A 14676-nucleotide genomic window follows, 5' to 3' on the forward strand; every position below is an offset into this window, starting at 1 on the left:
CAAGGTCATCCTTCAAGGTCAGAGGTCAAATATATGTGGCCAAAATCGCTTATTTTATGAATACTTTTGCAATATTGAAGAGAGCAACTTGATATTTGGCATGCATGTGTATCTCATAGAGCTGCACATTTCGAGTGGTGAAAGGTCAAGGCCAAGGTCATCCTTCAAGGTAAGAAGTCAAATATATGTGGCCCAAATTGCCTATTTTATGAATACTTGTACAATATTGAAGATAGCATCTTGATATTTGGCATGCATGTGTACCTCATGAAGCTGCACATTTTGAATGGTGAAAGGTCAAGGTCACGTTCATCCTTCAAGGTCAAATATATGGGTCAAAATTGCTCATGTAATGACACTTCTGCAATATTGACGCTAGCAATTTTATATTTGAAATGCGTGTGTATCTCAAGGAGCTGCACATTTTGAGTGGTGAAGGGTCAAGGTCAAGGCCATCCTTCAAGGTCAAACGTCATATAGGGGGACATTGTGTTTCACAAACACATCTTGTTTTTTCTGAAATTGAATATGCAAACGAATTTGACATTTTGATCTTAATTGCTATCCTTACAAAATCCTTTATGCATATGATGTATTTTTTAGTGCAAACTTTATGTTTATTTATATGCATGTGTTTGTGTGTATGTTTGCTGAAACTGAGTATACAAACAATGATGATCAGATTTTCATCAAAGCAGTTACTGTTTGAAGTCAGGATTATATCATCTGTTACTCATGTAATTAGACAATAAGTTCCCCATAATGAAAGTGCTATTTTAAGGTCTTTATGTGTATGTGTGTGTGTAAAATAACAATATATTTATATAAAACTGTTTATTTTAAATCCTTATTGTAATACCAAGTCATTCAGTGTCCCATTTGAAAAATAATGTATGCACTTAGATACCTTCACACACAAAAAAAGATTTCATTTAAGGGTTTACTGTGATAAATACTAAAGTTTGAAGGTATTGGAAGTGGTAAAACTAAGATCATCTCTTATATTTTCATTTAACACTATTCAACTAGCAATTTTGTCATCATTTTTCTATACAATTGCTTCATTTTCGCTTTCACATGAAGCTTTTTTAAAGTGTTCTATGAAAGTGAGATGCTAAATTAAATTTCACTGTATGATTCAACATTATTGGCCAGAGTATTCAATCCTTTTTCTAAAGTATACTAACTACACATCTAGTAAAGAAACGCCTTTTCTTGTGAAATTATTGATTTCCACTGAAAGTTTTTATTAATAAAATTTACATCTAACACCAGAAATAATGAATGGCTTATACAATTCATATAGGAAATAAAAGTAGCATGGTTGTCACACTTAGGCTTTGTCAAGAGAATGTATATCATTATATTTCTCACAAAAACTAATTCAGGCATTTATTAAAATAAATTTATGCAAAATAATCAATAGTATCTACATTGTTTACTTGCAATGTAACGCTTTCAGTATAAGACCTTAATCCACATGTAAACAACCATCTCTATAAAAAAGCAAAAAACTATTTTATTATGATTATGTTTATCCTATGTTTGCCTGATTCTAATTATTTCTATAAAAAATTATTTATCAGCTTCTTGATAAAAACTGCTGTTTGAATATGACTATAATCCTTGATTTCGTATATGTCATTGTCCAATGCATATAACCAACTTTTGTTTAACCAGATTCATTTATCATATTATAAAAATATATTGTTACAAGATATGAGTATTACTATGTAATTGTTGTGTGCATATGAAATGTAAAACGACCTCGCTTATAAACTCTTAAATATTATTCATGTACCCTTTTAAAAAAATAAAATAATTCAAATGTTAACTGATTAACTTTTAACATCTACTTCTTAATATTATAAGAAAGTATACAATAGCTAAGCAATAAAACATTAATATTCGAATATGAAATGTCCTGTGTTAAATTTACACTGAATTGCATATGTTCTGTTTTATTCTTTATTATTAATTATATCTATTTCATTTTTGTGTATTTCCAGTGTACGGAAGTGCGCTTTTTGTGTCTCTATTTGGGACTAGTTGTTTATTGTTTTTTCTCTCTCTCTCACTTTTGTCATTATTTTTCATACTTCTTCATTTCTATGGAACATTCATCTTCATGTTTCCGTTTTTTATTTTCTTTTTCTGCTTGTATGTATGTACATCTTATGTCTTATAATGGAAAGCAACAGGACATATTTAAAAATAGAAACTAACTGGACAATCACACACAAACTATCATTTAAATCACCCTCCACCTCTTTAAATGATAAAAATATGTACTTTAAATGTAAAAGGGCTTAATAACACAAATAAACGAATAAAAATATTCAAATGGTTAGACGATAAAAAATATAATGTATGCCTACTACAAGAATGTCACTTGACACATACTTTAGCACAAACCTTAAAAGATGAATGGGACGGAGATATCTATCTCAGTGGACAACATACTAATAAACAAGGCATTACCGTTCTTATTAAAAACAATATAGGGATCACAGTCGATAATTTTAACGAAATAATAATTGGCAGACTAGCAAATATAGATATCAAAATACATGAAACACAATTAACATTAATCAACATCTATGGTCCTAACATAGATGATTCCACATTTTACGAAACATTACAATCCTTTATAATTAATAACCAAGATAAAAACATTATAATCGGTGGTGATTTCAATACTGTCCTGAACCCATTATTAGATAAAAAGAAAGGAAACCTTTATACCCATCCTAAAAACAGAATCATTTTAAACAACATAATTGAAAACTACAATATAATAGACATCTGGCGCACAGTATATCCAAACGAAAGCAAATTCACCTGGCACTCAAACACAAAACCAACAATATTTTGTAGATTAGACTATTTTTTAATTTCTGAGTCTCTTTGCAACATTATTGACACATGTAACATAAAACCAGGATTTATGACTGACCACTCTCTAGTTGAACTTAAACTGCACAATATACAACCTGAAAGAGGCCCAGGATACTTTAAAATTAACAACAGCATCTTATTAGATACACAATATCAAACACAAATAAAACAGGAAATATTAAATACAGTTCAAAATAATAAAGATGCAAACCCAAACACCTTATGGGAAGTAATTAAAGGAAATATACGTAACACAACAATTAGATACACATCATTTAAACAAAAAGAAACACATAAACTTGAAACTGAAACCATCAAAACCATTGAAACACTTGAAAAACAATTGCATCAAACAAACACAAATGATACCACCGACATTGAAAATGAAATAACATTAAAAAAACAAATACTAGATGGAATCTATCATACACAACTCAATGGAATACTACTAAGAGCGCGTGCACAGCATGTTGAACACAATGAAAAAAATACAAAATACTTCGCAAACATTGAAAAACGTAGAAGTGAACAAAAAACTGTACACAAATTAGTAGTCAATGGCAAAGATATAACAAACAGAACTGAAATACTAGAAGAACAACGTTTATTTTTCGAAACCCTCTATAAACGAAAAAATGTTGAAAATAACACCCTTTTTAAAAATACACAACACGCTTTAAATCAAGAAGAAAAACTATTGTGTGACGGATTACTAAATGAATATGAATGTGGATTAGCACTAAAAGAAATGCAAAATAACAAAAGTCCAGGTTCTGATGGTATCACCATTGAGTTTTATAAAATATTTTGGAATGATATCAAAACACATTTAATTAATTCACTAAACTATTCATATAATAATGAAAACTTAACTACGCTTCAAAAACAAGGTATAATATCACTCATTCCAAAACCTGGAAAAAACTTAGAATCCTTATCGAACTGGCGCCCAATTAGTTTACTAAACAATGATTATAAAATTGCAACTAAAAGTATAGCAAACAGAATTAAAAAAATATTACCATCAATCATTTCAAAATCTCAATCTGGTTTCATAAAAGGACGTTACATTGGTGAAAACGTTCGTTTTATCCAAGAATGCATAAACTATTTCAACAATTCAAATAATCCTGGTCTAATATTCTTTGCAGACTTTGAAAAGGCATTCGATTCGCTTGATCACTCATTTATGTTGTCTTGCTTAGAAAATATGAACTTTGGTGAAAGTCTCATTCAATGGGTCAAACTATTCTATACCGATATTAACAGTATAATCATTAACAATGGCTTCTTTTCAAACAGTTTTAACATCGAACGAGGGGTTCGACAAGGATGTCCACTCTCATCATCGCTATTTATTATTTGCATCGAGTATCTATCACATCACATTCAATCAAATAAACACATAAAAGGCATATCACTAGAACCTGACGAAGAAATCAAACAGTCCCTATTTGCTGACGATGCAACTTATTTTTTAAACGACAATTACGATTCTTTCCATAACCTCATAGAGTCGTTAACCCTTTACGGAATGATATCGGGTCTTAAACTAAACAAAAGTAAATGTACTGTGCTACGAGTAGGTAAATTAAAACAAAGTAATGTCCAATATAAAAAGGAAATGAAATTTAATTGGACATCCAATGAAGCCACAACGTTAGGAATTACTTTCACAAATAATGAAAATGATACAGTTCTTAAAAACATACTTCCTAAATTGCAGAATTTTAAAAACTGCTTAAAATCATGGCATCACCGTAAACTTACACTCATCGGAAAAAACACAGTATTGAAAACGTTTGCACTTCCTAAATTAATTTATGTATTAACAGTTCTCCCAAATCCACCAAATGATGTTATTAACGATATAAAATCAGCAATATTTAATTTCATATGGGACGGTAAGCCTGATAAAATAAAACGAACTCAGTTAATTCAATCCGTAGAAAATGGAGGTATCCAATTAACGAACATTGACTCATTCGTGAAGGCAATCAAATGCAGCTGGGTTAAAAGATACCTAGATAATACCAATACGAGTAAATGGAAATTATTCTACCAGAAAATCCTAAAAAAATATGGTGACTCCTTACTCTTTGAATGTAACATCAGCAATACTATCTTACATGAAATTGCAAACGAAAACATATTTCTGTCTGATGTTCTATCAGCATGGAGTGATGTCACTCATAAACTAGAAACCAAAACCAGCAGTAAAACTATTTTATGGAACAATAAAGACATAACTTCAAACAATAAGACGTTTTTCTATAAAGATTTGTTTGAACGAAGCATTAAATATGTCGACCAATTATATGACTTCAGAATTAAGGATTTTTACTCTTTTGATGATATATGCTACATATACGGAATACCTTCAAATAATTTCCTGAAGTATTACACACTAATCAAAAGCATACCCATACATATTAAATCTGAAATCAATACAAATAATACACCATGTACTCAAACAAAATTCGTAGAAAACATACTTGGAAGAAAAAACAAAAAAAAATAAAATATTGTACACACTACAAATTAAAAACCCTACAGAAAACTCCAAAATCCAAAATAAATGGCAAGTCCTTTTCGGAGAACATGAACTTAATTGGAAACACATATTTACCATGCCATATAAAGCAACTGTTGAAAGCACACTGAGAAATTTTCAATATAAATACATCCATAGAATTATAGCTACAAATAAATATTTCTTTAAATGCAAATTATCTAATTCAAATCTGTGTGATTTCTGCAGTGAAAACATCGAAACTATAGAACATCTTTTTTGGGAGTGCAAACACATCCAGCCTATTTGGAATCAATTAGCATCTTTTCTTGAACAACAGCAACTAAACGTTAAACTATCTTTCTTAAATGTAAGTTTCGGAATTAACACATTGAAATCAATAGACTGTAATAATATTGTGAATTTTATTCTTATAATGATGAAATATTTTATCTTTATTATGAAGTACAAAAAACAAGTACCAAACTTTAATTGTTTTGTCCATAGTCTTAAACTAAAAATCCAAATTGATAAAGAAATAGCCCTCAGTAATGACAGATTACAAATCTTTGAACAAAAATGGAATCGGATTAAATTCTCATAATGTTTGTCCACTTATATACAATTCACTCTAATGTTAGTTTATCTTTCTAAAATATATATATTTTTTTCAATCTTATAAGATCATTGTGAATGTTCAACAAAACACACAAGTCCAGTATTCTTTCTTCCGACTTTATACAACTCATCATTTTTCATAACTATTCTTCAGTTGTTCATTTCTTTTCTCTTTAAAAAAATATATATATTAGCATATCTTGTATAACATGTCTGAATTTATTGCTTTGTACAATCACTATGTTGTATGATCATATACATGTATACATTGTATGTATTATATTGAATAAAAAAAAAAATGTCATTCATTGTGAGATTTTAAAATCATTTGGCACATTTGTTCATCATCATGGGACGGTGTGTCGCACGAAAGAATCACGTCAATATCTCCAATGTCAAGGTCGCGACGACTAAAAATAGATTTTTTTTTAAACAAACTTACAAAGGGGGGTAATTTTGTTTGTTCATTTCAAAAGTTCAGTTTGAGTTTACTCCCTTTATCACATTTTTTTCACAATGAAAACCTGGTTTTGTGACAATTTTGTCCCTTGTTTCTACTTGATTTTAACAAAATGTAACTCGTGCTACTATTGATATTGAACACTTTCCCTGGGTATATGCATATTTGGGGCAAATAGTTTTGCTTAAGTGAAACTTGGTTGCCTTATTAGCGCATGCACTTCGCACTCTTCCCCGTAGCAAGAGCTTTATTTTTTCCAACTCAGTTTAAAGAAAGATACTAGCACAGCTTTCAAACTTTAAATCGGAGCATAATTTACTTCACGCACTTATCCAAAACAAACTGACGTCACAGGCCACTTGGTAGGGCCACACTGAGCATGAGGTTGTTCAATCCTCAGCATATCGACAATACCTTTACATACACGTCCCAACGGCTCCCTGTACCAGGGTGCAGAATCAACGGGTTTTTCCGGGGTCTACACACGGGCTGGACATAATGTAAATACATCGTAAAGAACTTTATTTTTTCAAATATGTCAAGTTATTAAAATACATTAGCAAAAACTTAAGTGTCTAAGAGACAGTTTTTTTTGCAGTTTGTTCCGATATCTCAATGTATAAAAATAAATCCTTGAATACGTCTGAAATCGGTGACGAAAATTCACGTTGCGTGAAGCATATCCGTGCAGTACACTAGTAACAAGCACACAGGCGTATTAAAAAAAGTTATTCTGATGTTTTTCCCATTGCTATAAGCAGCATACAAATCTGTCTTTTGTGCACTAGTTGAAATTCTTAAGAAAAAAAAATGTTTGAAAAAGTTATTTTAAAACAAACACAACTTACCGGTTTGTTTACATTCATTAAAGTGTAATTGGGAACACCACAAAGTCACATGATCCTGCACCCTGATATCTCTCCGGTTAATACAATGTTAATCCTGCACCCTGATATCTCTTCTGTTAATACAATGTTAATCCTGCACCCTGATATCTCTCCTGTTAATACAATGTTAATCCTGCACTCTGATATCTCTCATGTTAATACAATGTTAATCCTGCACCCTGATATCTCTCCTGTTAATACAATGTTAATACTGCACTCTGATATCGTTCCTGTTAATACAATCTTAATCCTGCACCCTGATATCTCTCCTGTTAATACAATGTTAATCCTGCACCCTGATATCTCTCCTGTTAATACAATGTTAATCCTGCACCCTGATATCTCTCCTGTTAATACAATGTTTATCCTGCACTCTGGTATCTCTCCTGTTGATACAATGTTAATCCTGCACCCTGATATCTCTCCTGTTAATACAATGTTAATCCTGCACCCTGATATCCCTCCTGTTAATACAATGTTAATCCTGCACCCTGATATCTCTTCTGTTAATACAATGTTAATCCTGCACCCTGATATCTCTCCTGTTAATACAATGTTAATCCTGCACTCTGATATATCTCATGTTAATACAATGTTAATCCTGCACCCTGATATCTCTCCTGTTAATACAATGTTAATACTGCACTCTGATATCGTTCCTGTTAATACAATGTTAATCCTGCACCCTGATATCTCTCCTGTTAATACAATTTTAATCCTGCACCCTGATATCTCTCCTGTTAATACAATGTTAATCCTGCACCCTGGTATCTCTCCTGTTAATACAACTGCTCGTTTAGGAACATAAATGTGGACAGATATATTACTTTTATATGTGAAGGGTGTATAGTATAGGCAATTGTTTACTTGATGTGTAAAAATACTAGCGGGTGTTAACAAGGATATCCCTCCTGAAGTGTTTCTGCATATTCGTTATGCACATATATTTAAGCTTCATAACAAGAAGAAGTTGTAACAACTCATACCAAATCTAGTGTTTCTGCATCAAGATCAATATGTAGTATATGTAAAATGATTTATGAACTTGCCATAGTTTGGCAGAAAGCTTTTACTAAAGGTTCCATACGATTGAGTGGACTGAACCCCAGGGATTTGTTATTGCCCTCTTTTCTGTTTTGTTCGCCGTAGGCTAGGGTATTAAAAGACTTTGGCTTCGTCGTATGTTTTAACATGAAATGGTAAATTGCTCGTATTTAGGCCGTGCTCTGTGAAAATAGGGTTTAATGAACGTGCGTAAAGTGTCGTCCCAGAGTAGCTGTGCGGTCTGCACAGGCCAATAAGGGACGATACTTTCCACTTTAATAGTATTTTTCGTTTACAGAAAGTCTCATCATATCAAAAATTCAGTTTAGGCGGAAAGTGTCGTGCTGATAAGTCTGTGCGGACCGCACAGGCTAATTTGGGTCGACACTTTACGCACATGCATTAAACCCAATTTTCACAGAGCACCGCTCATGCAGTTTGAGTTGCAATACAAGCCTGTCTAGTGACACAAAAGGGAAACTTACCTTAAAAAATGTGTGGTTACTTTTGGTAAAAGAAACTATTAAAATTGATTATTAGTTATTTCGTCATCAAAATAGGGCTACATGTTCAAACATTTCGTTGATATGTTGCAAATGAGTTTAAATACAAAAATGAAATTTTAAATCTGAAACGATTTGACATTTTAAGCGATATTTCATCAAAAGTGTTCATAAGTTCTGTATAAGAGTGAGTCGTTTACTGCGAAATGTTCATGTAATTCTGCGCTCAGCGACATTTCATTACACCCTCATTCGATGTCGTTTGTTGTTTCAATCGGAGCTTTTATAGTTTGTGCGATCTTATTGTTGTTCACCATCCATCACAAAACGTTATTAAATTACATTGCGTCTAGCAAAAGCGTTAAAAATGCATTTTCAAATGGAATTCAATCCCCCTTCGATTAAGTTAAATGGCGCTTATGGCGCTATCACCGCGTTTCATGTCAGTGTCAATAAAAATCACCACAAATTACCGCAAAATATTCGCGCTATATCCCGAAACGATCTTTACTTCTAACTTTGGAGTAATATGTCTTTCTTTTCGCAAGAGGTAAATACATGAAGACAATGCATCACTTGTAATGCGTAATTGTGTGAACATTTTATTTGATTAGTAGATGTTGCTTCACTCTTATAATTCCCATGTGTCTGGAGTGAGACATCTGCAATGAAATATGTCATCTATATAAAAAATTGTTCCCTAAAGATCCAATATGTATACTTATGCATGTACGTATATAATTAAATTATAAAAATAAGAAAAATAAAGTACAATTGTTCGACCGAATTCAGTTTCCTTACCGTCAGCTATTAAAAAGTTGTTTAAAAAAAAACACACTAAATATTTCGTGCTTTTTGTTATTCGTATGATTGCAACTGTTGCAAAATTGAAAATACAAACTTCTAATAAAATTATAGTTTAGCAATATTACAACTAAGACACTTATTTAAAAAATTATTTAAATACCTGAAATATTTCTGAAAAATTATGCATTTACAAATGCAATGTTTATGCAAAGGCACGTGTACGTGCTACTGCGTTTTCAAAAAGCAATTAGTTACAGCATACAGTTATTTACGGAATCCGGAAAGTGCCATCTATAATCTCGCCCTTCTTTCATCAAGGGCGACACTAGACACACGAAGCGATACACGATATTTTTCGCGACAGTCGCCTCGACGCACGATATTTTTTGCGACAGTCACGGCGAAGCACGATATTTTGCGCGACAGTCGCGGCGACACACGATATATTTAACACGATATATAGCCCTTGTGTAGGTCGCCCAAAAGGCGATATATCGTGTTAAATATAGCGTGCGTCGCCGCGACTGTCGCGCAAACTATCGTGGTTCGCCACGACTGTCGCGAAAAATATCGTGTGTCGAGGCGACTGTTGCAAAAAATATCGTGCGTCGCCGCGACTGTCGCGCAAAATATTGTGTATCGCTTTGTGTGCCATGTCTCGCGTTCAAAGGGCGACATTAGACACACGAAGCGATACACGATATTTTGCGCGACAGTCGCGGCGACGCACGATATTTTATTATTCAATTATCGCCCATATTATCCGAATTTCGTGTATCACGGTCTAATTTCTGACCGCGACACTAGACACACGAAGCGATACTCGATATTTTGCGCGACAGTCGCAGCGACGCACGATATTTGTACTGTTCAAATATCACTGTAATAATATCGCCGGTCGACTGTCGCGTTTTTAAACGGTGTTGCGGTAATTTTTAACCATTTATTATCAATATTGCTGCCCTCGACACAATTATAAAAAATTATTCTACCATTAGTAAACCAAGTACAAATTAATGAATTTTCATAATAATTTTGATATATATTGACAAGGATATATGTCATAAACTATTAAGAAATTTGAACAATGGAGTAAAATTTATATCAATTTTAAGATAATATATCATTATAATCTGTATCACTTCCAGTAGGATTGCAGATTTGTAGATAACGTTTAACTTCAAGTAAGACATCAACATGAAACCAGATGATTTCTTTTCAGTTCAATCATCATTTATATGTTATCCAGATTATTGACGAGCAACATTAATGTTCAGTCTATTGATACATTAATTAGACGGTATTTTTGTTGCTTGTATTGTTTCACCTTTTACATATCCTTTATAATGCTTTATCAAATAAATTATCGGCATAAATAAAACAGCATACAGTGCAAACAACAATTGTATAATATTTATATTGGCTAACAAATACGCTTTTGAAGGGCGCAAAACGTTTGTTTCATTTTGCTTAACAGGGTTCCAGATATAATATAAATGACTATTATCTATTATATAATTATATTCAGATAAAGTTCACACTGTTACTTTTGTCAGTTTTGTGCATGTCTAATATGATTTAAACAAAAAGCACGTAACGCACGTTGAACCGAAGAATCGAACAACTAATAACTCAACCTTGGGAACTCAGTGTTATATTCAAAATCGTTATTCCAAGCGATTTTCCTATCATCCAATATTCGTTTATATAAAATATTTATGAATTATTAAATATTTATTTATGGCCAGATTGAAGTATAAAAAGCTAATACTTTCTATATTAATCATATACATGTTAATTACTTATGAGACATTAACATTATTATAAAATACTATAATATCAAAAGATATATATATATATATATATATATATATATATATATATATATATATATATATATATATATATATATATATATATATATATATATATATATATATATATATATATATATATATATGTATATACGTATATACGACATGATGCACATGCTTTTGTCTCCTCTGATTTTTTGAAAACCTGACAGTGGACAGGCGATATTATTACAGCGATATTTGAACAGTACAAAAATCGTGCGTCGCCGCGACTGTCGCGCAAAATAACGTGTATCGCTTCGTGTGTCTAGTGTCGCCCTTTGAACGCGAGACACGACACACGAAGCGATACACAATATTTTTCGCGACAGTCGTGGCGACGCACGATATTTTTCGCGACAGTCGCCTCGACACACGATATTTTTCGCGACAGTCGCGGCGGAGCACGATAGTTTGCGTGACAATCGCGGCGACGCACGATATATTTAACACGATACATTGCCTTTTGGGCTACCTTCACAAGGGCGATATATCGTGTTAAATATATCGTGTGTCGCCGCGACTGTCGCGCAAAATATCGTGTATCGCTTCGTGTGTCAAGTGTCGCCCTTGATGACAGAAGGGCGAGATTATAGATGGCATTATCCGGATTCCGTAGTTATTTGATATACAAACGCAGCCAACAGTCATTTATATTCTGCACTCAGCTGTCTGTAGGTTTTGTTCAAGTCGACGATGTTTGCTTAGTGCATGTTTACATGAACGCATAGGCCCAGACGCTTTTTATTATTTTAATGCTTAAGTTATGTGATTTTTACACAAATCACTCGCAATTAGCAACGCAAATATATTTATAAACCAAAATCGGTATTCAGTGAAGTACGCATGTACGGTGCAAAGGAAGGAATGGTGAAACTTAATAAACAATATCAGGAGAGACATCGTTTTACCAATCGCCTTGTCTAATATTAAAGACATAATTATGACTGCTGCACACACCCATTTGGATTTAAGTTTAAATTGTTTATAGGCAATAGGTTAGGATGTTTCACATCGTCCGCGTTGTTTATTGGCCGGATCAATTTTGTCAAACCTTTAAATATGTTTTAAATATTAGAAAGTTCGAAAAAGAACACTTGTTTGGCAATAGTAAAACCTTCAAAAGACTGGTCAGTTCATCATTTCTTATTAAATACAACTTGTGCGTCAATTGGAAACAGCAAAGATCAGAATCAAATACTTATTTAAAATCATTAATTTATCAATTATGATAGTATACAGACTAATTTTCGTTATACATGCTCGTAGAGTCAAAAATAAATATGTATGTGCCACCTCGGAAATGAAACGAGCGGCGGAATCATTCGCTGTTTTCGTCTCTTGAAATAAATATTCACTCAATTCAATTGCACGCGTACATGATAAAATTTGTCGGCGCGAATAAAAAGGCCCTTATCAGATTACTCCTCGCAAATTTGTCTTATGTGTTCCTGATACGTTAGCGATATTGGTGCGCGAATTAGACCTTCAGTTTCGGGACAGATTTCTCTGTGGCCATACGCGAGTAGAAATCCGTTTAATGTAATCAATAAGGATGAACATGATGTATGTAACGAAGATGGTTTGTTGGAAGCTATTTTTCACGTTTCTATAGAAGTGAGTGGGCTTATAAAAATGGACTAGTTTGTTAGTGTGGTTCTCATAACTTCAGGATGTTTCTTGAAGAAACCATTGTAAGGTGATTCGTCCAATAAGCTGTGAGCAGTGTTTTTTTTTAAAGATAATTCACGTGTGAAATAAGCATCCAGACAAATGTATTTAATTGACCAAACGCAACAGGTACTGTACATTCGTGTTGTTGTTGTTGTTTTTATGCCCCCGAAGGAGGGCATACAGTGATCGCAATGTCCGTCTGTCCGTCCGTCTGTCCGTCACACTTTGCGTATAGGTTTCGAAAACTGCTCTTCATATTTGGTATGCATGTGTATATGGACAAGGCCTTTCCATACGCACATAAAGTTTGACCCCTTTGGCCTTGACTTGAACTTAGGGTCCGCGTTTAGGTTTCGAAATGTGCGTTTAGGTTTCGAAAAATGCTCATAACTTCTATCAAAGCGTTTATCGGGGGCATATGCCATCATATGGAGACAGCTCTTGTTTCTCAATTGCATTGTGACATTTACTTTAAAGGATGAAGCAATTTATCAATGTACAAAAGACATCGACCGAAAAGGTTTTATTTAAATAAATGTCACAGCTATTAAATGATCATTATATTGGTAAAATTATATGTCAATTGTACAGATACATTTCGGTGTATCACTGTTTAATGCTTCTGTAATTCATACAATTCTATACAAAACATGCACTTATGTGTTTCTTTGACAACAAGCAAAGCATTTATGCAAGTCAAGAATAATTAATGTAACTTTTTTTGAAGACCAGTCTTGATATGATTTTACATTATCATTTCGTGGGATGAAATTTCATATTTGTGGCAATTAAACGTAATGTTACAAAATTCACGTTCATTAGATGATAAAAAATTGACGCACGTCACGTGCTGTTTGATTATTATCGCAATGATCAATAAATAGACATTGCACCGTGTAATTAAGTCTGAACATCCAACATAAATTTCTAAAAAAAGCCTTTGCTTGAAATAATTGTGATGCAGATATCACGTAAGCGATTCAGTACTTAAAGTCAGTTGAACAATATATGTTTCGCTTTATTGTTTTTATTGTATCCACGTATTACGTTTTTCTAATAACAGTTTGTGTAGGGTTGTTTGATGGTTTGAAGAATGTTGGGGACAACGAAGATATACTATATTTAAAAACATATTGATTTATTTTACAATAATTCATATGCATATTTTGTAACAAAAAATATAACAAAACTATAAGGTTATAGCACTACATATATGAGTATATGATTACAATAAAACATATGTACAACTACCTACCTTTTGCGTGACAAGTATAACTCCCTGAAATACTTGAAATGATGATTACATTTGCAAAATATTATTTTGTATGGCGAAACAGTGTTCAAAAAAGACGCATTCTGAAAAAAAACGGGGCTTCGTGCATGTGCGTAAAGTGTCATCCCAGATTAGCCTGTGCAGTCC

At 32.7% G+C, this 14676-nt stretch overlaps 2 protein-coding genes across 30 annotated transcripts in view; one reads left to right on the forward strand and one right to left on the reverse strand.

The window, feature by feature from the left end:
* Nucleotides 1–14676, reverse strand: part of LOC127871061 (uncharacterized) — a 161791-nt gene that overhangs the window by 79048 nt on the left and 68067 nt on the right. The window lies entirely within an intron of this gene.
* Nucleotides 1–14676, forward strand: part of LOC127871060 (endothelin-converting enzyme homolog) — a 123533-nt gene that overhangs the window by 71276 nt on the left and 37581 nt on the right. The window contains exon 1 of one of the 29 annotated variants that reach the window (XM_052413699.1): nt 13009–13164. The exons of 27 other annotated variants lie outside the window; for them this stretch is intronic. In XM_052413699.1, coding sequence (XP_052269659.1) covers nt 13138–13164 — 27 coding nt within the window. In that variant the 5' untranslated portion in view covers nt 13009–13137. Of the gene's footprint in view, nt 1–13008; nt 13200–14676 lie in introns of those variants that run through there. One more of the 29 variants, XM_052413700.1, reaches the window with a different exon arrangement.

This window comes from Dreissena polymorpha, chromosome 3 (genome assembly GCF_020536995.1).
Source record: "Dreissena polymorpha isolate Duluth1 chromosome 3, UMN_Dpol_1.0, whole genome shotgun sequence".
Classification (NCBI taxonomy): Eukaryota; Metazoa; Mollusca; class Bivalvia; order Myida; family Dreissenidae; genus Dreissena; species Dreissena polymorpha.